The sequence below is a fragment of the Abramis brama genome (genome assembly GCF_963993115.1).
Source record: "Abramis brama genome assembly, chromosome: 4".
NCBI classification, from domain to species: domain Eukaryota; kingdom Metazoa; phylum Chordata; class Actinopteri; order Cypriniformes; family Leuciscidae; genus Abramis; species Abramis brama.
Window position 1 is genome coordinate 36,891,626 of NC_139966.1, and position 26,980 is coordinate 36,918,605.

A 26,980-nucleotide genomic window follows, 5' to 3' on the forward strand; every position below is an offset into this window, starting at 1 on the left:
GTCAAAGTAAATTATTTCAAAGTCACACGCTAATATATTACACAATCGCACCATTAAAACAATCTGAAATACACCAGGATCCTCGGTCACACTTTACAAAAATATAAAATGAAAAATAAGAAACAAAAATAAAAGAAACTGTGTTGTGTATAGTAAAGGTAAGAGTGGATGAACTTAACCTTTCTCTACTGACCAGAAATATGTCACCCCAGATTAATGTAATACAATATAAAAGTGCTGCACTTGTTTTCACTGATAATTGCATGATTCTTATAAACCTATAATACAAAGACAATTAGTAAAGGTAATTAATACAAGGTAATTAGTAAAATGTATTGTCATTTATTAAAATGGAATATTACATGTGCATCAGATACCTGTGTGTTTTACAGGGGTTTCATGCGAGATACCTGTCCTAACTGAATTACATGTGCATCAAATACCTGTGTGTTTAACAGGGGTTTTACGCGAGATACCTGTCCTAACTGAATTACATGTGCATCAGATACCTGTGTGTGTTTTGTATGCAAATCTATTTTTATAGTCTAATACACTTACAAATACGCTGTTAAACCCTAACTTTTTTCCACTGCTATTTTAAAACATACTGACATATGTTCATACTCAACTTTATTAAAATAAGAAAATATCAAATATTGACAGCAAGCAGAACAAGGCAGGACTTCAGCTTTTGGATGTCTCAGTCAGGACACAAACTTCACAGGATTTTCTGATGTACTATCTCCCACACCATCACTTTTCGTATGACTAGAATGTCACACTACATAGAAAGAGAACAATCATGTACAGACAAACTTTGATGGATTTTGACAAAAAATAAAAGCTTTTGAAGATTTATCAGTGAGAGTGATACAGTTGCTAAGGTGTTCCATGTTGTTACTATAGTGTAACTCCTAGAGGGAGGGAGGTAGATACAAGTGTGTTAGTGGATATGGTTATTGATAAAGTCAAACAAGTGTTAAGAATCAGGTTTGTGAGAAATATAAATATTGTAGTCATGTACCTGTCTGAGAGTAAGTGGCTTTCCTTGAGAAAGTCTGCATATTTGCAGATAAAAACACCAGTCATTTCCATTTGTCTGTTTGGGAATCACCTAGAAACAAAATTCCAAGTAAGTATAACGGTCAACAAAAGGACACAGATTAAAGAATATTTAACTTCTTATATAACTTCTTACATGGTGGTATGCATACATTGGTTCTCATTTGGCCGATGGTCCACCTGGAAGCCTCAAAGCAGCAGGCTTTTTTGATTTTGTTCTCCATGAGGTATTTCCTGTTAATTAATCACACATGAGACATGCATACATGCCTTCAAAGCAGTTTGAGGTTAAAACCAAAGTTGCAATTGGACATAACTCACAACAATATGTGGCAGATCTCATCATGTCTCTGACCCATGGAGACATAGCACTGGATGGTCTGGGATTTTAAATCAATTACCTGGTGATAAGCAATGGAGGTAAAAGGTTTTTGTATAATATTTTTTTTTTATAAAAATAAATAAAAATATAAAAAATTAATAAATTTACACTTAGTCATACAGTATAGATGTTATAGGAAACAATGTGTTACAAAGGTATTGCTATTCATAAATTACTTACAGCCAAAGCCCAGTGCAAGCCAAGGTGCAAAGGAACAAGAACTAGATCACAGAGGAAGAGATCCACTGATTTTGTCCATTTCTTCACTGCTGCATGGCCTGCAAAATGTCCATCACTACTCAGAAGCTTTGGGTAGAAAATGAGCTCAAACAGTACACTTTAAGGCCTTCCTGCTGATCATTGCTCCTCTTCATTAGAGACAAATAGAAGTTGATAACCTTGAAAACATAAGAGTAAAAATAATCATGATACACATATCCATGACGGCCAACATTAGAGCTTTTTAAAATGACCAGATTAATCAGACCAATGCCAATATGTAAAGAAATCAGAGATTGTTGTGTCCAACTTGATGACTGTGGGATAATAAAGCAAACAAGCAAAACAGTGATAAATATATAACAAAAAGTGTCAGGAAGGATATATGCAAGGAGACAGAGGTAAGTGAATCCAAACACAGATTTATTCAAGTTGACAAAAGTGCAAGGTGAGTATTCAGTGAGTTCAAGTGCAGATTCAATGAAGATCACTCGGTGCAGGGCAGACAGCAGGTAAGCACGTTCACTTCAGGTTTGTAGATACCAAACAGTCACAGTTCATAAATACTTGTCTTTTCTCTTTCAGATGCAATCAATAGCAAGCAAGCTCAGAGGAAACACTGGAAGCTCGGGAGAACAACGGATCACAGGCAATAGGAAATCAAACAGGATTCCTGGAGACAGCAGAACAACGACACAGAGGTTAGCGTTTCACAGGTGAGTATACATTACATCTTGAAGCATCAGCGGTTCAGGAGACAACAGATCATGGTCTGTTCCTGTTGGAGGCTTGACCAAGAACTTCTTCTTCTTCTTCTCTTATTTAATGGCGGACTGCAAACAACGTTTAGGTGCATGCCGCCACCTACTGTACTGGAGTGTGTATTATCATGTCATTTTAAATTCTACTCCATAACCCTGAGTCTTTTAAAAAAGTAAATAAAGCCTTCCTAGTGATTCTTATTCCTTCTCCTTCTGATCCCAGTATCCCTACCAGATTCCACTCCCTTCCTGCCTCCTGAACCTTATCTTTAAGCACCTGTCTTTCCACTTCATTCAATGTACAGTTCAATATTACATGTTCAACATTTTCTTTAACCCCACAGTTTTCACAGTTCTCACTATTCCTTTTCCCCATTAAAAATAATGTGCCATTCAGCCCTGTGTGATCCACTCTCAATCTTGTCATAACAATTTCCTCACGCCTGTTCTTTTCCATGTAATTCTTTATACTGACACTTTTTTGTATTTTATAAAATCTCCTACCTTTCCTGTCTTCCTCCCATCGTTTCTGCCATATTTCAAGACCTTTCCTTTTAACCACTGCTTTGCCTTCACCTTTTCCTAGTGGAATTGTAATTAGAATTACTTTTAGCAGTGCCTCTTTGGCCAGTTTATCTGCCATCTCGTTCCCTTTAACCCCCTCATGTGCTGGCACCCAACAAAACTGAATATCTATACCACCCCGATGTAATCTAAATAAACTGTTAAAAAGTTCTATTAGTAGATCCTCTCTTATTGATGTTACTGCCTGAATACTTTTAATTACGGCCAAAGAGTCTGTGCACAGTACCACCCTATCAGGTCTGACCTCTTCAACCCACTGTAGTGCAATAATGACTGCTACTATTTCTGCTGTGTACACTGATAACCGGTCAGATAGTCTTTTGGAGAAATGGATTTTAAATTCTGGTATATATATTCCAACTCCCACACATTCCTGTTTATTCTTGGATCCGTCTGTATAAATCTTTAAATAATTATAGTAACTGTTTCTTATGTAAAGGTTTGTTTTAACTCCTATTTCCTCCATTCTCCATTCTCTTTTCTTTTCCAATATATTAATATCAACCTTTACTTCTGGAAAGAACCATGGTGGAATTCTACTAACTGGATTGGCCGTGGTGAAATTTAAGGCTTCCATTTCATATTCCCTCACTCTCATTTCTCTTGTCCATCCAAAACCAAGCCCCTGAAACTTGGAATACTCCCAACATTCCTGAATTGTTTCTTTTGCTGGGTTTTCTTTCCCACTTCCTTTCAATCTAATCCAATACGCCATCGCCAGTTTCTCTCTTCTCAACTCCAAAGGTATCTCTCCTGCTTCTATGAGTATAGCATTAATGGGGGTTGTCTTAACCGCTCCGGTACATACACGTAATGCTCTATACTGTAATCTATTAATTTTTTCCAATATTGTTTTTGCCGCTGCACCATAAACTACGCAACCATAGTCTATTGATGACCTCAGGCAAGCCCTATAGATGTTAATTAACGACTGCCTTTCTGCACCCCAGTCACATCCAGCCACAGCTCTCATCAGGTTAATAACTTTTTTACATTTAGTTTCTAGGTGCTTAATATGCGTTTTCCATGTACACCTACTATCAAACCATAGTCCCAAATACTTAAATTCATTTACTTTCACCATTGTCTGCTCATATAATGTTAAACTTTCAACATGGCACTTGCGCTTCTTTGTAAACATCATATAACAAGATTTGCTTGTTGACATCTTAAATCCCCATTTATATGACCACATCTCTACTTCCCTAATTGCTTTCCTTATGTTACCTAATACATATGACACATTCTTTCCTCTCATCCAAATGGCCCCATCATCCGCATATAGTGCTGTTTTTATGCATCCATCCATTTTTGAAAAAATATCATTAATCATTATGTTAAACAGTATCGGACTAATTGCACTCCCCTGGGGAATACCATTGTCCACATTAAATTCTGTAGATACCTCTGATCCAACTTTAACTTTAATTTTCCTCCCTATTAAAAAGTCCATAACCCAATTATATAACCTTCCTCCAATACCCATATTACTTAGTTTAATAAGCAAACCTTCCCTCCACATGGTATCATATGCCTTTTCTATGTCAAAATATACAATTGTCATTAGTTTTGACCAAGAACTGGGGCTATGGTGAGTGTTTTATAGTGCTTGATGACGAGGTTGCTGATAGTGAACAGGTGCAGGTGATTAGTAATCGGGAGAGAGTGAATGCAGGGGCACGTTCAAGTTCAAAACGGTGTGCAACGTTTTGCTACGGTTTCCGGGTTGAACGTCATGTTTCCTGGAAACGGCGTGCACCGGTGTGCAACGGGGTTTGAGATACGTTTTCTCTTGTTTGGTGGGTGTGTCAGAACTGCAGTCCAATCAGCAGCAACATGTATATAAAGCACGCGGTATTAAAGTGAACTCGCACAATGGGTTCAAGTAAAGTAATTTACGAATGTGTTCGATGCAGCTCGGTATACGCAACAACTGAGGATATTAGACGACATGTTTGTCGTAAGTTTTATTGTAAAAATATAGGATATCAACATAATGATGTAGTAGTTTATATTTTTAGCTTCATTGCAAGTATGACATTTGGTATAGAAATAAACAATGGTAATTAAGTGCTTTTCCTAAAAACGATAAAGAAAATACAGGGTATTAAAACAGTATGAACTACAAATAAAGTCAGTATGTGAGGCTAAATAGATGTGTTTTAGTCTGAATTAGGTAAGATGTGTGCTTCAGTTTCAGCAATCCCTTCACTCGATTGGGATGTTCTCTTTTGTTCTGGGCGGCAAGTGCAATAACTGTAACATCGGGCATATTTTGTAGTATTAAACACATATTTATACCGACTTCATCAGGCTCCGAAAATTCTTCACAAAGAACACAAAGAATGGCCTTCTCAGCTGCCATAGTTGCAACTCTTGCGTCATCAGAACAGTGTGTTCAACGCATCACCGTTTCTGTTTAAAAAACGTTGTGCAACGTTTTGTCGGGGCTGAACGCAGCCCTGGTGTGCCAACTGGATCCTGTAGTGCAGAGACAGATGGTGAACGTGACAAAAAGGTTATTAGCTACAATATTATTAGTATCATTTATCCTATCTTTTTTTATATATTTATTGCACAATAAAAAGCATGACAAGTTAACTAAAATAATTATGCTGGATGAAGTCAATGTGAATGATACCCGATTACAACTGATTTTACTTCTATAATGTGACTGAGAAAGAAAAATTTACAGAGGAAAAAAATGACCTGATTTTATCTACAAGGAACTGAATAGATCATGAAAAGTGATATACCTAACTGAGATAGTAGTTGGTCAGAGGGGAGGGGATGAAAAAAGTAAGAGAAATATGTGCAGCCATCAAAAAATAAAAATAAAATCCACTTCAGACATCAAGCAAGTAGTTGCATTTTGATTCATTATGAACATAAATATTTTCTTTCTTTTTTGAGAAAGAAAGTGTACTGAATAATCATAAATAAGACAATTTATTTTTAAGGTAACTTTTAATCTTACTGTATGTTTACTTACACTCTTGTCATTGAGCCAGGAACCCTCCTCCAGCGTTGCCAGGTCGCTCTGTCTGATGCATAGTTTGAAAGCTGTGCTTATCACCATGGATCATCTTGTTCCAGAATATGTCTCACCTCTGACGCCATGTCCTAAAAAAGTGCAACGTACATATAAACAAGCTCCAAGAATTGAGCTCAGTGGACAGATGTTATTGACAGAACAGAAAACTAACTTTAGCTGGACAATAACTTTATTCTAGAGCTGCTATAAAGCCAAAACAATCTCTGTTACTTTAATAAGTAATCTCTGTTACTTAATAACAATCTCTGTTACTTTAATAAGCTGCTTTGGAACAATCTATATTCTTAAAAGCGCAATATGAATGAAGGTGACTTGACTTGACTAGAACATTTTATTTCTCAATCATATTCTTACCTTTGTTAACCTAGGTAAGTTTTCACTATGGTTCACAAGATTGTCAGTGTGTATCAGTGTGGATGCTTTCCTTGTTTCTTCCACAGAGACCTCCACGTCACATGACTGAAGAGAAAATCACAAACAACTTAATTTCATACATTAATAGCAGATTCATTAAAGGTGCTTTAAGCGATGTCACGCATTTTTTAGGCCAAACATTTTTTGGTCACATACAGCAAACATCTCCTCACTATCCGCTAGCTGCCTGTCCCCTGAACACACTGTAAAAAAACGCGGTCTCTATAGACACCCCAGGCTCCACAAACGGCAAGAAAAACGAGATAGGTCTCACTGCAGAACAGCAGAACCATACGTCATAGCAGTGTGAGGACGACAGCGCCAGCCTAACAGTCTGATGCCGGAACCGCATACCATACATATCCACCTTACATATACCATACCTAAACCTACCCATCTCCACCCCCTGATCCCTAAACCCACCCCTAAACCTACCCATCTCCACCCCCTGATCCCTAAACCCACCCCTAAACCTACCCATCTCCACCCCTTAGATGCTTTTACCCCGCCCACTTCCGACATCAGACTGTTAGGCTGGCGCTGTCATCCTCACACTGCTATGACGTATGGTTCTGCGGTTCTGCAGTTGGTTAATATTGAGAAAAACAAACTGGGCTCACCCGCACCACGAAACATAACAAACTGTTCCAGCCAATAACCGACAAGAAGGATTTGGGGGTGGGGTTAGTGCTCGGATGAGGAGTAGGGAGGGTAAACAATACTTTAAACGTCAACAAGAAGTAATGTTACCCAACATCACTTAGAGCACCTTTAATAGTATAGTAACTGTACATTGCCTGAAGCAAGTCTTTGTCCATCTCTGTCTTCTTAGACTTTTTATGGAAATGGCCATCACCTGATAAGGAAATGAACAGAATATGAAAAAGAATAAAAAGAAAGCATAGAGAAAACACAGCATATGTATAGCACATTAGAGATCTTTTCAACAATGAACTATTAAAAGGTTGCCAAATGCCAAGACAAGTCATGTGTAGGCTAGTATACATATCAAAGTTGACAGGTCAACAAAACAAAACAGGAAAGAAAATAGAAAAATAGAAGACATCATTTACAAAAATAACCCTTTGGCAAACACTGATATAGCACATTATTACTATTACTACACATTTTTTTTAATACACCATTTCATTGTAATATAACAAACCTTCATTTGCAACTGCTATCACTCTCATTTTGCGTTTTCTGACAGTTTTTTGTTTGGCCTTCTTACAGCGACTTGGTAAAGCCCGAAGGTTTAGCTTGACAGCTTCTTGCTGCTGGAGAACCAGGCCATGATCCTTAGGTAAACTGGATTTGAGTGTTTTACAAAGCTCATGAACAACACAAGATGCATTCTGAATTGCCTCCTTGTCAGTGCACATATATGATACAACATGTAAATGTTTGAGCTCTTCACGTATCGCTGCTGATCAGCTCCTGCACCAGTTGACTGTGGCTCACTGTTGTGTGTCTGTTTCTTTGGGTAAGGAAGAGGACTAACGCAAAAGTCACTAGAGAAGTCTTCTTGAGTGCTGTTCCCAGTGATTGGTGGATTGGTTAGAGCAACAGTGAAATCCAGAGTTATATATGGGCTTTGACAATAGACTGGGCTAAGGTCTCCCCATGTTTTGTCAGAGTGACTAAAAACAGTAAAGAAATGCTTGCATGGTAAGAACGTTACAACCAAAACAACCAAGAGAAATATATGTCAACCTCAAATGTAACATTGGATCTACATCCGCATCGGGGGAATAACATTATAATCTCGTTCACGGTAGAGAAAGATGCTTGTAGGCTACACAGGAAAAGTAACCGTGAAGACACTGAATTTAACATAAAAAAGCCATCATAATAATCACAAATACACATTGCTGCCGTGAGTTTAATAAATGAATGGCTAGCTCTAACTGTTGCTCAGTCTTTGTCTACAACACGCGCTTTTGCACCATCTGCAGGTGAGATGGACTAACAGCAGAAGAAGTGTATGCTCGGTAATCTACTTCTTTTCCTGCAGTTCCTGGATGTCAACGTATCATTTTCTGTCGAATTTGAACCACTGAATTTGTGGAAGTGAATTTGCAAAGCAAAATAAAATGGACCGAAAATTGCCTGTTGAATATTATTGATTGCATCTGAAAGAGAAAAGACAAGTATTTATGAACTGTGACTGTTTGGTATCTACAAACCTGAAGTGAACATGCTTACCTGCTGTCTGCATTGCACCGAGTGATCTTCATTGAATCTGCACTTGAACTCACTGAATACTCACCTTGCACTTTTGTCAACTTGAATAAATCTGTGTTTGGATTCACTTACCTCTGTCTCCTTGCATATATCCTGACACTTTTTGTTATATATTTATCACTGTTTTGCTTGTTTGCTTTATTATCCCACAGTCATCAAGTTGGACACAACAATCTCTGATTTCTTTAATATTTTTAACAGTTTGAATATTTTGGAAGTGAAATATGAAAGGTGAATATGGATTATTTAATTTTTAATAATGAAAATGTGTTTGAAATGTTTTGAATTTAAATATTCACAGCTTAAATATTCAACCATGCTGAATTTCAGCCCATAAAAATGCAAGCCCTAAAAATACAATGCATTAAAATGCAAGCATGGTTAATGCAATGCATATTTTTTTCAAGTAGTGCAATTCAACAGGCTTTTTTGTTTCAAAAACATTTGGCATTATTTTACTTCCATAGGTATCTTGCATGAAACTCCTGTAAAAACACACAGGTATCTGATGCGTACACAGGTATAGATCATATATATGCTGCCACGGTCAGCTAGAAGATTAAATATATGTTTTAACATGTGTTGAGTGCTTCTCTCAAAATCAAAGAGAGAGCATGCTTCTGTAAGAAGACGTGATTCTATAACTACCTAAATCTCATAAGCTTGAAGAAGTCATTTAAACCATTTTATATTTAGAAGGATAAATATTGATTAATAACTCAACTACACACTGGCCCTTTGCTCCTCCCTTGCTTTGGAGGAGCTAGGGCCTGGCTCACAGATGCCTCTGGCTCTGGGCCCTGGCAAGGGAGGAACTGCAGAACATTTCAATGACAGCATTGACTGCGTTGCTAAATAGGCTAGACGGTGAGCCAAGTCTATGGGTGAGTCAAGTCGACACCTCAGTGTCAGGATTCCATCACCATCTCCTTCCACTCATTCCCTCACTCCGCCCACTCAGTCATTCACACACTCATTGTCACCTGATTACTAATCACCGTCACCTGGACCTCATCATCAGTTCACCCATATATACCTGCTACGAACATTCAGTCATTGTCTGATCTCGTCTACACATGACACAGACTCTCTGCCATACTTACCTGTATTCCTACCTTCGATCCCGATCTTCTCAGCCAGTCATCATTCCGTCTTCTAAGGAACTCCATCATCATCTGCAAGAGAAAGAGAGACTTGGTTAGACTTCAGTTAAGCTATCATCTGAAATTCAACTTACTGTTTACTCACCTGTTTCGCTGTACCGATCCATTCTGCAAATTAAAGCATTTAACTTACCATTCTGTCTGCTTCGTCTATGCCAAACCTGACACTCAGTGTGGAGGTCTGGATAGAATGGCTCCGCCCGCTTGAGAAGAAGCACTCTTCCTGCTTGCTCTTTCCGTCTCAAGCTCCATCTGTGACCCCATGATCTGAGCCGCCATGCCACCTCAGCAGACGTGTGACCTAAACTACGACGGACAGACATCAGTGTCATGATGCAGTGCTGAGTTCCCTCGAAAGAGAATGATTGCTGTGTCTGAAATCGCCCCATACACTTAAATAGGGGACCAATTGAGGGGACAGTCATTTGTAGTGGTGTTCAAAACCATAGTGGACATTATTGAGTGCACTCATTCAATCCCATAATGCACCACAATAATGAGTGTACTTCTGATGTACACTCAATGGAATAATACCCATAAGATTGAAGATTGAAGATTGCAACTTCAACGTTTGACACTCACCGAACCATCAACATAAATACCCGTGCCAAATGAATCCAAACGTTTTGGTAGAAGATGGCGCCACAGCTGAATCATCCATCCATCCATTTTCCAAACCGCTAGTCCAGTGGCGTATCATGATATCTTACAGGTATTTTAATTTTTTATTTTTTTATTGATTATTAAATTCTTTAATTAATAAATACATAGTATATTGTAGATAGACAATATTATATGTATTTTCTAACCTAACCTTTACGATTTATAACAACCCATATTAATTGCACAGAGATTGAACAATGCATGCCAACACAAATCTGCTTACTTGGTGGAATATGTAGATGGCTGCAGTGGTTTGTGTGTGCGTTCACATGCACAGTTCAGTGTCAGTTCATTTATTTTTTAATATGTTGAAAATAAATGTCAAACAAATCAATTTCCTATAAATAATTCCCGGAGATTTGCAGTTCTCCATCTGTACTGAACCAGCAGCAAACCTTTGGCAACAACAAATGTTTTGCTGCTACAAGCAAAAAACCTCTGGTGAATGTTTGTCAGTGCTAGAAAACAGTTGTAACGACTGAGACAAATCAGACACAATTATTTGTTATATGTAACAAATAATCTTTAAAACTCACTCTGGGATCTATGGTCCCATTCCCCCAACAAGGGCAAGAAGGGTCTTAGTTACCATGACTACGATCAGATAAGTTGTTTTATTGCTGTTAAAAATGTGGTCATGTGGCCAAGGCAGGGACCATAGGGAAGACAGAAATAGACCTCAAAACAGACTTTGCTGCATTCATTTATAGACAAACTGATCTATATGAACATGCATCCCAGAAAATTGGGTGAATGATTTACTGTCTTGTGTAGTGTCTTTTAATTCTATTATTTTTTTGATACTGTGTATTTTTTTTGATAGAACCAACGGTCAATGTAACCTCACCTATACCATGTTTGGTCTCTATAAATTGATACTTTGAAGATCGAAATGATTGTGTGCATGATTGTTTCCCGCTTGGAAATTCCACCCTTCTCATTGGTCAAGCAAACCCGGAGAGGTGGGGCCTTTCTCAGGCTTTATTAGAGACAAATTCACAGTGACACTCTCTCTCTTCTTCTGGCCTTCAATGCTGCTTCTTCGGCAGGCCGTGACCACAGCCTGCTATCCCTTCACTCTCCCAACAGAGTCAGACTGTATTTTCTTCAGTCCAACTCAGAAGAAAACTGCATCTTTACCATCACTGAATGGGAAACCATCAACTCTTCCAAACTTACTCACTCCTTGGTTTCCTGCGTGGACTTTCCAGCCCAGGGCCGGCAGGTCACAATCTGCATGTGGTCAAACATGTGCTCATGGAGGGAGAGAAAACCTTCAACCAGAACGTTTGACACTCACCGAACCATCAACATCCTTTTCCAAGAACTTCAAGAATTGTTTCCACTGCAAAGGCAATGCAAGTTTAATGAGGTGCTCTGAAAATGATAAGCTGATGGTTCTTTTCATAGTTAAATGGATCTTTTCCATAGTTCCATTTCCTGCTTCCGGTTCCATTCTGTCTCTCACCATTTTACATATGCATGTATGTATGTGTTTAGATTAGTTATGTTTGTGATTTAGTTAATAAAACTTGTGCACAATACATATTTGGTTCTGATTCTCTGCTTGTAACAAAGTTTACTTTACGATTTAGATTTTGACTACAGGCTCTATTGTACAGTAAGAAAGACATTTCCCTCCCCCGGAAATGAATATTTCTTAGAATGAATAGACAATTAACCCTGAGTGTTCATGGGACGAACAGGTGGGTTGATTGTAATATTAATTTTACTACATTAAGTTAATTCTATTAACTGATCCAAATATTCATAATCAGTTATAACAAGTTATGATTGATTATTAATATTTCTTTGAGCTAACTCGTTACACAGTTATAGCAAAGCTGTCGTGATGGTAGACAAGTCACTAGTCTAAAGAAAACATTACTGTAGTCAAGTGAATTCAAGTCACCTCCATTTATATAGTGCTTTTTACAATACAGATTGTTTCAAAGAAGCTTTACAGTGATAATAGGAAATTAATGCAACAAAGATTGTTTTGGAAGTACAGCAGCTCTAGAAGAAAGTCATTGTCTAGCTTAAGTTTTTGATCGATTCATTTCCGTTGTAAAAATCATTAGTTATTAACTTAAGGGCCGCTTACACAACACCGTTTTTCAACTGAAAACAAGTTTTGTAAGTAATACCGTTATAATTTCTGTGTAAACTTCAGAACGTGAATCTGTGAAAACGGTAACGGCATACACATGCGCATTACATGTTTAGTCAATAGGTATGCGCATTTGAATGCATATGTGCGCGGCCCACATCTGGTACGTGTGGATTTCACGTATGTCATTCCTCCATATGTCACCATATTTTTAAAATGACCCAGGAAAAAAAACAAAGCACATAAAAAAGCACACATATACAAATACAGAATAAAACAACGCAGAACATTATTTTAGAGTATTCTGCTGTTCTGGACCATACAGCATAGTTTCTTGCAGTTCTATGTCCTTGGACTTCCGTTTATCATTCTGTACTTTCCTGTTAATCTGTGTGATGGCCACCCATAACAGGATATATCCTAACAACCGGAGACAGTTGACCAGTCCCAGAAACAGGAACCTAATGAGGGTCACATTACATTTTAGCATGCATCAGTTGGGGCTACATAGAATACTCCTGCCAGATTTGCTCACCTAAAAGTCTCAGTGGCATACATTCTGCAAGCACCTCTTCCACCACATTTCTTGTGACCCCATTTCAGACAGGTAGAGTCAATAAGAGCCCCAAAGTAAATGGGAGCAGGAATACCACCTTTAAAAGAGTGAAATTACATTAAAAACAATGCTGTGCCAGACCTTAATGTGAAAAACATCTGTGAATTAATTTCCATTCTTGGGGCACTTCTTCTAAATAAACCCAAACAATACATATGTGAACTTACCCAAAAGTCTTAAAACTAACAGTAGTACGCCCACTGAGAGAGACTTCAGCTCAGGATCCACAATCCTGCAAGAACAGATTAAACATTTAATACAAATTTCATCCATATAAATACAAAGCATGTAAAGTAATTAAACAGAACCTCAATGAGATGATGAAGAAGGGAACAGTGCCCAGACAGTACACAAAGAAGGCGAAAGACTCCAGCGCCAGATAGATGTAGAACATTATAGTACATCTGCTCTGTCGTGAACACTGTCCAAGCACTGCAGAGGAGTTCCCAGCACTCATTCCCCAGCTCTGGACACATGTACAGTGGTGGAATGTCTGACAAACACATGCAAATGAAAAAAATGAAAGAAAAGACACTCAAACACATGTAATAATGATTTTGAGGTCAAGAGTTAAAGATAGTTGTTCACCATATTCTGTCCTGTGCCATGAGTGGAACTGCAGCCTGCGTGACAAGGAGAGATGTAGGTCACTCCATTCTGTCCACACACTGGATCCCATTGGAAGTCAGGACACCCACAGTCGGCATTGCAAGAAGTGAGGACATCACTGCTTATATTCTGAACTTCTACAGATCTGCCACATAAACAATTGATTATATTATATTACAAGCAGTTTGTTAAATGGATAGATTGAATTGATGGATAATGTATAGTTTCCATGATGCAATAAGAGTGTGACTGGAGATGAAAGTACCCTTGATAGGGCACCGTGACCCCAGCGACATCTGTATTTTCACAGCTAAGAGCAAAGTAAGGTATGGTGAGAAACAATGCAGCAATTGCAGTGAAAAACGACATTCTTGCAGATCCCAGCAGATCCAGTTTAAACCTCTTCATTATCCACCCACTCAGGAATATACCCAGAGCCACAGGCGGAATAGATGTCACTCCTACAGAAATATATAAGCACATTCAGTTTAAACAGCCAAAAAAAAAAAAAAAAAACATGGCCGTAATCATGGCAGTTGTCACCTATGAGAAAGTTTGTCTTGGATGCACTTTGTCCAAACTGCTGTTCCAAATACTTTGGTGTATATGTTATGACTATGACAAAGGCATTGAATGCCACTACATTGGAAACCAGGTAGAGGAGATAGATCTTGTTGGTGAGCAGACGCTTCAGAGATGGCCCAAAATCTAGAAAACAAGCAAATAAGCAAATATTTAGAACAATCTCTTTTATCATTTTATCATTTATCATTATCACTATTGTCATAGTAGACCATAATAACACTTTATAATTTATAATAATAACCACCAATAATTTCCTGAAAACTCATATTCTTCCAAACCTGTATTACGTTGATTTGTGTTACATAAATTTGATTTTCTGGAGGATCTCCTGGCCACCTATTCAATATGTATAATTAAAATAGACTGAAACTGTAAAGCTCCATAGTGACACACACACACACACACACACACACACAAACATCATAAAGTACTACATATGACTAATTAGTCTCAGTGACTAATTAGATTTAAATAGACCTAAATTGTATGCATCTAACCCTTGTGGTCTATGTAAGGTTGCCATACCTTTAGCTATCTCTGTAATGCTGGGTGTGTGTTTATGTTGTTTTGAGGGGTTGTCTAGCTCATAGGTTTGGAGGTTTTCAGGTAAAGCTCTTGGCAGGAACCAGAGAGGCAAAGCAGCAAGCAGAGTCAACAGCCCAGAAACCACATAACCCAACCACCAGGCCCCAACCCAGCGAGAGTCCTGAGGGGTGATGGTCACACTCTCTGATAATGAGAAGAAAATATACAAATAAACAATTTATATGAATACATATTAAAACCTCAACCGGGCTCACCACCTCATTTCACTATTTGCCCACTCCATATATTCTATCACACCTGCTGTTAAGAACAGCATTTATACTCCACAGTCACTCAGTGTCTGATCTCTGATAAGAACAAATGGACTTCTCTGTTCTTAGTAGAGTTACTTACCTCTTGTCCATCTCAGCTTTCCTTTATCGAAAGACTCCTTATCTTCATCTGTTCTCCGTCTGTGTGGTTCCTATCTTACCTGTCCTGCAATCCCAACTGTTATCATCCTTACCTGTTCACTATCCATAAACTTTACAAAAAGTAAACCCTGCACTTGGGTTCACCATCAAACTGTGTGTGTTGTCTACCTGAAAGAAGACCAGCCCTTTATTATGAACCCAGCGGGATCTTAACTTCTCCCAGAGGACAAGCTGATAACACTCCTCCTTTATCTTAACCACAGAGAGTAACCAGATCTTCATCCCTGCCATCTCTGTTGTTGAAATCACCCATCCTTTTTTCCATTCCCTTTTCCTGACCATAGAGGCCACTCATGGGCTATAATTCTCGTAGGTAACAGGAGTCTCCATTGAACCTTTTGTTCTGGCCGCAAAGACCAACCTTACAGTTTTTGCCCGTTGTTTGAACACTAAAGACACATGCTTAAACCACAGTAACATAACTTGAAGTTGTTGTTACTATACCTTAAACAAAGTGTAACCATACCTTAAACAAAAGCGCTGCTTTGCACTTTAGTTGCAATTCTGTAACACACTTGCTCCTTTCTGCAACACACTTGCTCCTAGACCATACACACTATTTCATACATAAGACACTTAGTTCAAAAATGAAATCTCAGGGTACCATTGGGAAAACACATCTATTCAAAATACAACACACATTGGTTACAGTTTTTCTCAATTGCTAAAACACTAAACCCTATTGTCTGAACCAAATGCTCAGTTGCCTGAACCCACTGATTGAATCAATCACTCTTTTGGCAAAACCATAAGCACTTTTCACCTGTTTAGACACAACTTGCCAACACATTTTCATTGTGATGCACCCGTGCTGCATAATGGTGAGCACAGGTGACAAAAGTCAAACACAATTACAGTTTTTGCCCGTTGCTTGAACACGTTTTGCAAAACTTGGCTCATTGTGTCAAAACTCTACACACAGGCAAATAAGACACAACACTGGGAAATAAACCATTCACATCTATGTCAAACTGAAACTCTGCTATCAAAACCTAACAATCCTTTGTCAAAATGTCACTCTGATGACAAAATGATACCCACTTGCATCATATGAATACACTTTCAGATCAGCAGCAACACACTAGTCTACTTTATATAAAAAACTGCAGTCTTTTGTTTTCAATGTTTTTATTCAGTTCCACAGAGGGCATGTTTTCACAACAACCAAAAAATGAAATACTGAATTCAAAATCATTACAGTAGTATATTTTACAGTACAGTAAATTCAGTTAAATCAAAAATAAAACAAACAATACACTACTGTAAACACAGAATAACACAATTGTGCGCAAGTGGGCTTATGGATCCTGCCGTCTGTTGGGGTCTGGCCACAGGATCTCATCAACGTCACAAGCAATGTCTTCTCTCGCTAAGCATCGAGGAAAATATCCCCTTGTGTGCTGAATCCATCCCTGGATTGACCTCACCTCAATGTCTCCGCAGGCCTGTTCCATTGCCTGCAGAAGAGGCATACGTGCATGGTTGGCGGTCTTATACACGCCATCTCCAAGCGGAAAAAAATTCCTCTATAGGATTTAGAAATGGCGAGTAAGGGGGCAAGTACACAACTTCAAATTGATCATGGTTGGTGAACCAGTTCTGGACCAGAGCAGCCCGATCTGCTCTGGTCCATCCTGTACAACTGCATCATGAAGTGCATCTAGAAATGTGATTATGTGTTGTGCATTATAGGGACCCAGTTTGGCATGATGGTGCAGTAGCCCTCGAAGACTTATGGCAGCACACAATGTGATATTTCCCCCGCGCTGCCCCGGGACGAGCACAATTGCCCTTTGGCCAATTATATTACGTCCCTTTCGTCTGTTTTTGCTAAGTTTGAATCCAACCTCGTCAATGTAAATACATTCATGTGGCTGGGCAGCTCCATCCATGTCCAAGATTCTCTGTAACAAAAAATACATATTGTGGATGGCTTTACTCAAAGCACACACCTACACTACTACACATACAGAACCGACCCACCCAACCACACAGGTACCTGTGTAGCTTTCTGAATGTATCTATGTGGTACTAATCCAGTGGTACATATTCATCTGTTACTGGACTGCACCCATTCTTTATTGTAAATGTAAAGGACTGAAACACTTACCTGTACATATTCATGTCGAAGTTCTTTGACCCTGACACTGTTCCTCTCAAATGGGACCCTGTACAATTGCTTCATGGTCATGTTGTGCTTTACCAAGATGCATCTGATAGTTGTAATGCTTACTCGATTTATGTTGTTGAATACTTGCCTATCTGCAAATATTTGTTGCTGTAGCTGATGGAGACGGATTGCATTGTTTGCTCTGACTAGGTTCACTATGGCAAGTTCCTGCTGTTGGGTGAACAGGCATTGGCATCCACCCCCAGTAGGTCTTCTAGCCATTCTGTAGAAAAATGCTATCACAAATTGTTCTCGTTTGCTTCTTTTTTACAGTACTGTGTATACTGAACTTTACTGTATTTACCATACACAGTACTGAAACATCTCAACACGTTATCACGGTATGTTTCACAAAACTACCACTTTTGTTGGAAAAGGAGCATTAGCCACCCTGGAATACATGTGATACAATAACGTGATATGGTACAGTACTGTAAATACTCTAGATACAGTCTGAGTAGAGTAGAGAGTTGAAGACATGTTTTCCAGTCGGAATGTCCTTATTATGGATGAAACTGTGAAACGGCTTAGATTAGGATGTACTCTCTGCCCAGCTTCCCTCATAGTCAGGCCATGGTTTATGACATGGTCCACCAAAGTTGCTCTTATGTCATCCGAAATAATGGTCCTTGCGTGGCCTCTTCAACCACATCCTCCTCTCTCTCTCTGTCTTCCTCTTCCTCTGCCTCTAGCTCTCCCTGCCTCCATGCTTGCAAAGTTCTCAAAATGGCTTAACTGAGGCCTTTTTGTAGCAGGCTGATTGGTGTTCAGTTTTGTAAGTAAGTATTTTCCGGTGTGTGTCTACGTCTTTTCAATTAACCAATGTGTGTTGTATTTTGAATAGATGTGTTTTCCCAATGGTACCCTGAGATTTCATTTTTGAACTAAGTGTCTTATGTATGAAATAGTGTGTAGTGTCTAGGAGCAAGTGTGTTGTAGAAAGGAGCAAGTGTGTTACAGAATTGCAACTAAAGTGCAAAGCAGCGCTTTTGTTTAAGGTATGGTTACACTTTTTTTAAGGTATAGTAACAACAACTTCGAGTTATGTTACTTTGGTTTAAGCATGTGTCTATAGTGTTCAAGCAACGGGCAAAAACTGTAAAGCACAGGTGTCACCACTTGAACACAACAACTCAAAATTGATCACACTTGTGGCTAATGATGTGAGGGAACATATACAGTAAGCCAGTTCAGAGAGCACTGGTTTGTGAGGCCCTACAATGGATAGAAATCTGAGAGGAAGAGTTCGTTTGAGAGGAGGTCGAGGTGGTCAGCGAAGACAAAGAACAGTAATATCTGATGAAATCAGAGCTACTGTGATTGACCATGTTCTTGTCCGTGGTATGAGCATGAGGGAGGCTGGACAAAGGGTACAACCAAACATCAGTAGATTCACTGTGTCCACCATAATCCAAAGATTTAGAGAAGAGAACAGGTAATTACCTTTTTTTGACATTATAGTACAGTATGTAAATGTTGACAGCAATTACTGTATGACATACTATATACTGTACCACAGTATACTGTAAGTAAATATATGTTTCAGTACATCACTGTACCAATGTACTGTAGTATTGTAATGGAGGGTTGGTCTAACTGTTTGTAGGCCTAGTATTCCATGTATATTTTTTGTAACTCCATGTTCTCTTTTTGTAGAATTGAAAGACTGCCACAAGGGGGTGGGAGGACAGGTATGTTCTCCCCACACCAAGAGACCCTAATTGTTGATATGGTCCGTGAGAACAATGCCATTAAACTGAGTGAAATTCAGCAGAAGATCATTGAGGACCATGTAAATTTTGAGGGTATCAACAGTGTCAGCCTCTCTACTGTTGATCGTGTCCTCAAGCGCAACAGACTGCGCATGAAACAGCTATACAGAGTGCCCTTTGATCGCAACTCAGACAGAGTCAAAGAGCAAAGATTCCAGTATGTACAGGTTGGCATATATCCAGACACATTCAATGTTGATTACTCTAAGTAGTGATTTACTGTAGTGGCCTAAATCACTTTTTCCGGATCACTTACAAAACTATATCTATTTCTACAGAGGGTTTTTCAACTGGATGCAATGGAAAGATCCCATGAATACATCTACATGGATGAAGCTGGGTTTAATCTCACCAAAAGGAGAAGGAGAGGCCGTAATGTGATTGGCCATCGGGCCATTGTTGGTGTTCCTGGGCAGCGTGGTGGCAATGTCACATTATGTGCTGCCATCAGCAATCATGGGGTTGTCCACCATCATGCCAACATGGGGCCCTACAACACTCACCAGCTCCTCATTTTCCTCAATCACATGCGAGATGCTCTGTTAGGGCAGCAGGATGAGCATCCAATCTATGTTGTTGTTTGGGACAATGTGAGTTTTCACAGTGCCCTCCAGGTTAGAGAGTGGTTCAATATGAACCAAGGTTTTATCAATCTTTGCCTTCCACCGTACTCCCCTTTCCTAAACCCCATTGAGGAATTCTTCTCCTCATGGCGGTGGAAGGTATATGAACGCCAACCTTACACCAGGGTAAATCTCCTGCAAGCCATGGGACTTGCCTGTGGTGACATAGGTGTGGAGGCATGCCAAGACTGGATACGACATGCCAGGGGTTTTTTCCCCCGTTGCCTGGCCAGACAAAATGTGGCCTGTGATGTGGATGAAGTCCTGTGGCCTGACCCAGTACGGAGACATGATGCTGTGGCTGAGTAATGCACTTATTTGTATATTTTTGTACTTTATTTTTACATGGGCTTACTGTACACAAGTGGCAAACGCATAAGATTTCTGTTTGTTTTTACAAGTGCTACGTGTAAGTGCACAAGATTTCTGTTTTGTCTTTTTGTACAAGTGCTAAATGCACAGGGTTTTTTTGTTTTGCAACATGCATTTAGCCTACAGTGAACAAACATTTATTTCTCCAGCTTCATGTCCTGAGCATTGTGTTTTCTATTTTTCTACGTAGTGTTTAGTGACTGTTCAGTAGTGTTTTTAATTTTGATTGACTCGGGGCACGATTTGACAACATAGTTCAGTTTTGAGCACAGATTGAACTGTTTTGAGGTGAAAGTTTGGTTTTGCAAGAAGAGTCTGAGGTTTTGTGAATGTAGCTTGAAAATTGGGTTTTGTGTTCACAGTTTAGAGAAAAGGAGAGCAGCTTTCAAGAAATGTGTCTTAGCAATCGAGAAAAACTGTAATTGAAAAGACGTAGACACACACCTGAAACTACTTACTTACAATACTGAACACCAATCAGCCAGCTACAAAAAGGCCTCAGTTAAGCCATTTTGAGAACTTTGCAAGCATGGAGGCAGGGAGAGCAAGAGGCAGAGGAAGAGAGAGAGAGAGAGAGAGAGAGAGAGAGAGAGAGAGAGAGAGAGAGAGAGAGAGAGAGAGAGAGAGAGAGAGAGAGAGAGAGAGAGAGAGAGAGAGAGAGAGAGAGAGAGAGAGAGAGAGAGGACATGGTCGAAGAGGCCACGCAAGGATCATTATTTCAGATGACATAAGAGCAACTTTGGTGGACCATGTCATAAACCATGGCCTGACTATGAGGGAAGCTGGGCAGAGAGTCCATCCTAATCTAAGCCGTTTCACAGTTTCATCCATAATAAGGACATTCCTACTGGAAAACAGGTATGTCTTCAACTCTCTACTCTACTCAGACTGTATCTAGAGTATTTACAGTACTGTACCATATCACGTTATTGTATCACATGTATTGTATTCCAGGGTGGCTAATGCTCCTTTTCCAACAAAAGTGGTAGTTTTGTGAAACATACCGTGATAACGTGTTGAGATGTTTCAGTACTGTGTATGGTAAATACAGTAAAGTTTAGTATACACAGTACTGTAAAAAAAGAAGCAAACGAGAACAATTTGTGATAGCATTTTTCAACAGAATGGCTAGAAGACCTACTGGGGGTGGACGCCAACGCCTGTTCACCCAACAGCAGGAACTTGCCATAGTAAACCTAGTCAGAGCAAACAATGCAATCCGTCTCCACCAGCTACAGCAACACATACTTGCAGATAGGCAAGTATTCAACAACATAAATCGAGTAAGCATTACAACTATCAGATGCATCTTGGTAAAGCACAACATGACCATGAAGCAATTGTACAGGGTCCCATTTGAGAGGAACAGTGTCAGAGTCAAAGAACTTCGACATGAATATGTACAGGTAAGTGTTTCAGTCCTTTACATTTACAATAAAGAATGGGTGCAGTCCAGTAACAGATGAATATGTACCACTGGATTAGTACCACATAGATACATTCAGAAAGCTACACAGGTACCTGTGTGGTTGGGTGGGTCGGTTCTGTATGTGTAGTAGTGTAGGTGTGTGCTTTGAGTAAAGCCATCCACAATATGTATTTTTTGTTACAGAGAATCTTGGACATGGATGGAGCTGCCCAGCTGCATGAATGTATTTACATTGACGAGGCTGGATTCAACCTTAGCAAAAACAGACGAAAGGGACGTAATATAATTGGCCAAAGGGCAATTGTGCTCGTCCCGGGGCAGCGCGGGGGAAATATCACATTGTGTGCTGCCATAAGTCTTCGAGGGCTACTGCACCATCATGCCAAACTGGGTCCCTATAATGCACAACACATAATCACATTTCTAGATGCACTTCATGATGCAGTTGTACAGGATGGACCAGAGCAGCCCAGGTTTGTTGTTGTCTGGGATAATGTTAGTTTCCATCGGGCTGCTCTGGTCCAGAACTGGTTCACCAACCATGATCAATTTAAAGTTGTGTACTTGCCCCCTTACTCGCCATTTCTAAATCCTATAGAGGAATTTTTTTCCGCTTGGAGATGGCGTGTATAAGACCGCCAACCATGCCCGTATGCCTCTTCTGCAGGCAATGGAACAGGCCTGCGGAGACATTGAGTTGAGGTCAATCCAGGGATGGATTCGGCACACAAGGGGATATTTTCCTCGATGCTTAGCGAGAGAAGACATTGCTTGTGATGTTGATGAGATCCTGTGGCCAGACCCCAACAGACGGCAGGATCCACAAGCCCACTTGCGCACAATTGTGTTTTTCTGTGTTTACAGTAGTGTATTGTTTGTTTTATTTTTGATTTAACTGAATTTACTGTACTGTAAAATATACTACTATAATGCAATGATTTTGAATTCAGTATTTCATTTTTTGGTTGTCGTGAAAACATGCCCTCTGTGGAACTGAATAAAAACATTGAAAACAAAAGACTGCAGTTTTTTATATAAAGTAGACTAGTGTGTTGCTGCTGATCTGAAAGTGTATTCATATGATGCAAGTGGGTATCATTTTGTCCTCAGAGTGACATTTTGACAAAGGATTGTTAGGTTTTGATAGCAGAGTTTCAATTTGACATAGATGTGAATGTGTTGTGTCTTATTTGCTTGTGTGTAGAGTTTTGACACATTGAGCCAAGTTTTGCGAAACGTGTTCAAGCAACGGGCAAAAACTTTAATCCTCCTTTACTACTCCACCAGCTCCTCCATGGTATTTCCATCCATCAACTCCTCAGGGGTCTCTCCTTTCACTGGCTCCCTCTATGTCACTCCTCCCTCCAGTTTTACCTTGTTACCTCTGTCCATTGATTCTGCCAGACTCCTAGTTGCTTCAGCCTCCATGGCTTCATGTATTGGGCTCCCCTAATTCTGTTTTTCCTAACTTTCCAGGGAGTCCTGTTTTCCCCAAGGTACCAAATGGGTCTGTTCTACTGGTGACAGTAATGGATGGTGGTAATGGCTCAGTCCATCTACTGCCTGAAGACCAACTCAGTGCTCCCAGCTGCATCTGCTGATAACTCTCCTGAAGCATATTTACCCTGATCCTTGTGGCACAACCCACACTTCTGTTTCCCTATAGTGGGTTTCTAATCTTCTAATCTGTTGGCTCTTCTGTGGTCTTCCACTCAGCCGGCTTTCCTGAGGCCTCATAGTCTGCCTTCCTATCCTGGGTCATTTGTTCCTCTGGCCTTTCCTGAGCCCCTGAGGCCTCCTGCTCCACCATTGTGTTCAACTGTTCTTCCACGATGGTTCTAGTTCTGCCATGGTGGTCTTCTGCTCTGAAAATGCTTCTGTGGTGGTCCCGTTTTCCAGATTGAGACCCTACCGACCCTCTAACTCCACCTTGACCATTACCATATGCATATACCATGAATATAAATATGTATGGTATTTTGTATTTGCATGGTACCTCAAGGTTCTTCAAAATGGAAGTACTACCATGGTACATGTCAAAACAAACAAAGTAATACGGCACTTCTTTTTGGTACTTTCTTGTAAGTAACCTCTAAGGTATAACATTTTTAACTCACCTCTATCAACTAACCCAATGTCCACGTAAAGTGTAGCACAAAGTGATCCTAACAAGTAACCGAAAATTGGCCCGATCACTCCGAGTGTGTGCAGGCAACCTACAGAAAAAAAAATGGACTGAATCACAAGAGGTACTTTGGTTTGAGATTAAAACACACACACACACACAATAATTTTCTCACCAATGTAAAATGCAGAGTTTTCTGGGTGTGCATAATCATCTATGAAAGACATTCCCAAAGGAACGATGCTGGCTTCCCCAATGCCACGAATAATGTTTCCCAACAGCACAATCGCCCATGTGGGCGAGCTTTCCTCTTCCCCTTTTTGGCATCCTATTCAACCCATATAGAGTGCTCTGTTGGGTATTTTACTGCAATTTACATTTAAAATACCCCATATGCTTCCAAATATAACCATGCATTACCGGACACAAGCTGTTGAACAGTATTCTGGGTGTCAGATGAGCATGTGGATCTCACTGTGAAATTATCAGCATCATTAGTGTGGGCGGCAGCTGTATCATACTTGTACCTGTCAGAAACAAACAGACACATAAATAATAAAAGCATTTAAAATACAGATCTTGAAGAATACTTATCGTTATGAGGTGGATCTTTATTAAATATTTTAGTATGAATATGCTAATTAGGGGTATTAGGTGATGGCCATCCATTAATTGATTCAACATAACATTAAAAGTAATTAATAGATACAATGACTTAAAAACACATCTTTTATAATCAACAAATATCATATAAGGAAAATATAACTTTTTCATGATGCTTGGACTAAATTACATTTTTTGAGTCATTACATTTGAACTTTTCATGAGTTTCAAGAGTTTTTTTAAATCATATGAAACTGAACATGCCTCATTTGTCATTGACCCATGAACGTTACTCACCGGTCCATAATGAAGTGAGGTAAAGCCATTATCAGTGTCCCTATACCCATCAACAGGACCCCTGCTCCAATGATCTTGGGCCTATGAAACTTAGCGCCAAAGTAGCTTACCACAGTGATGACCAACAGATTACCTGTAAGCAAATGTGACGTTATTTAACAAGCTCTATGTTGTGTCATAGCATACCATCAATCAACTGTCCCAAATTTAGTCACATTACAGCCTCAGTGGTGTGACTCGCTGCTATAAGTACTCATCTAATGGGTGAACCTCAGCCCTCATTTCTCAGTGCAGCTCGACACATCTCAACTCACCCATTTCAAAACTGCCATTGATGATACCAACAGTAGAACTTGGGATCTCAAACCGCCTCTCAATCTGAGTGATGGTGCTTTTGGTGTAAGACCCCGTCAGGGATTTGGAGAAATAACAGAAGGCAAGTACACCAATAAAGATCTTTCCAGGCACAAGGGTAGAAAAGAGATTAAATCAGAAGATTTAACCTTTGTTTTTGTTTTTTTTTAGAAGTATAACAGCTATTATACACCACTTTTAAAACAAATAATCAGCTAATAGTGGTTCTACACTTGTTGCTAGGTTAAACATGCATATGGTCAAAGACAATGTCTCTTGCCTTTAGGCTTGGGGAGCAGCATTTGGCCTGAGATGTTTTCTTATTACTGTCTGAATGCTCCATTGGTCTGGACTCAAAGAACCCCTCTGGGCTGCCCTCCTCTGTCATGGTGAACAATGGGCTAGTGAAGAAGTAAACAAATCACAAACTAATGAAAAATGAAAGAAGACAAACTCTGCAAAGTTGAAGTTGTGTGCTTATGTGGAAAAATGGAAACTGTAAAAAATAAGTGAAAAAAAAAAATACAATAAAAAAATAACACCAACAAATAAAATAAAATGCTAATAAAACACTGTTGACACACTAAACAATTTTCCCTTTCAGTCCATTCCATGTTAATAATTGAGCATATTCTGTGATTATGCAGTTCATGATAATATTAAAACATTTTCAACGATTTATTTAAGGACATTTTCATTTATTTTGTACAATCAACCATTTTGATACTATGTTGAACTGCCTCGATGTCTTAAAAACGGACAAAAAATAAATAAAGTTAAGAACCACTATTTAAAGGACTTAAGCAGTTACAGTTTCTTTTAAATAAGAAAAACAGAAAGTGTTTTTCTTATTTATAAGAAATACAGAAAGTGTATCCATCCACTTCTATCATGTCAGAGATGATTCAAGGTAAAATACATCGTAATCAAATGCAAACATGATTAAAATATTATTAATTCACAATTTTGAAACACTCACATGTCTAGATGTGTCTTAGAGAAAAAGCAGTTGAATATGCAGTTGAAATATGCCCATCTCTGAAAGTGTCTTTTATATTCACCTACAGGTCATTAGACAGTTCTATTAATCTTTAACTTCCACTGAGTGTTCCTTTAACCCTAATGTGGATCAAACAAAGAACATCACATTTACATGCAGTAGTTTTTACACAAGTTGTTTACATGTTGATGCCTTTTTGAAAGAGCAAAAACATTTTTCACCAAGCTGAAATTAACTAAATGACTATATTTGTGTTTGGAAAATTGGTTTTGAGATCCATCGAATTGTACTTCTGAGACACTTTGCATTCTTTCTACTGAGTAATAACAATGTACTAAATGCAAATAATTAGTTGTATTTAAGTGCAAAAAGGAATTTACAGTCAAAAAAGTTATGACGCGTAGTATAGACATGTAGTATTTCTTTACAAAGTGACATTGCCAACTACTGGCCTAGCATGAATAATACAGTGTTTTTAGTCATTTTCGCAGATCCGTGTGAACGGGGATCGTTTTGAAAAACTTTTCAGTTTTTAGTACATCATTGTCGTGTAAACATACCATAATGTATGACTTTAATTTCGACAGTATTCTTGTGTCTTTTTATGAGTATTTATATGGCAAATCGTATAAAACACCATAAATTTAAAAACACAGAGAAAATTTACATTAGACAGATATAAAAGTAATAATGAATTAAAACAAGATGAGCCATTAACAGCATCAAAAACACGCAATGACATCAACCA

The 26,980-nt window shown here is 39.0% G+C and overlaps 3 protein-coding genes across 5 annotated transcripts in view; 1 reads left to right on the forward strand and 2 right to left on the reverse strand.

Moving 5' to 3' along the window:
- srr (serine racemase) overlaps window positions 1–26,980 on the forward strand; it is a 43,684-nt gene that overhangs the window by 3,937 nt on the left and 12,767 nt on the right. The window contains exons 2-3 of one of the 3 annotated variants that reach the window (XM_084113020.1): window positions 19,314–19,596; window positions 19,708–20,920. The exons of 1 other annotated variant lie outside the window; for it this stretch is intronic. In XM_084113020.1, the coding sequence (XP_083969146.1) occupies window positions 19,351–19,596; window positions 19,708–20,361 (900 nt within the window). In that variant the 5' untranslated portion in view covers window positions 19,314–19,350 and the 3' untranslated portion in view covers window positions 20,362–20,920. Of the gene's footprint in view, window positions 1–2,248; window positions 2,380–19,313; window positions 19,597–19,707; window positions 20,921–26,980 lie in introns of those variants that run through there. One more of the 3 variants, XM_084113018.1, reaches the window with a different exon arrangement.
- LOC311082180 (sentrin-specific protease 1-like) lies at window positions 71–11,373 on the reverse strand. Its single transcript, XM_084112919.1, has 5 exons — window positions 6,419–11,373; window positions 5,844–6,132; window positions 1,625–1,781; window positions 1,384–1,463; window positions 71–1,296 (listed from the first exon to the last, which is right to left on the reverse strand). Exons 2-5 carry the CDS (start codon window positions 6,086–6,088, stop codon window positions 1,164–1,166), a joined length of 615 nt encoding a protein of 204 aa, XP_083969045.1. The 5' UTR covers window positions 6,089–6,132; window positions 6,419–11,373; the 3' UTR covers window positions 71–1,163.
- LOC311082282 (solute carrier organic anion transporter family member 1C1-like) lies at window positions 12,451–26,353 on the reverse strand. The gene is made up of 15 exons (XM_084113010.1): window positions 26,212–26,353; window positions 25,513–25,633; window positions 25,193–25,334; window positions 24,879–25,011; window positions 24,399–24,505; window positions 24,154–24,306; window positions 23,971–24,069; window positions 14,994–15,197; window positions 14,427–14,591; window positions 14,149–14,344; window positions 13,863–14,028; window positions 13,583–13,767; window positions 13,442–13,506; window positions 13,194–13,311; window positions 12,451–13,119 (listed from the first exon to the last, which is right to left on the reverse strand). Exons 2-15 carry the CDS (start codon window positions 25,618–25,620, stop codon window positions 12,948–12,950), a joined length of 2,013 nt encoding a protein of 670 aa, XP_083969136.1. The 5' UTR covers window positions 25,621–25,633; window positions 26,212–26,353; the 3' UTR covers window positions 12,451–12,947.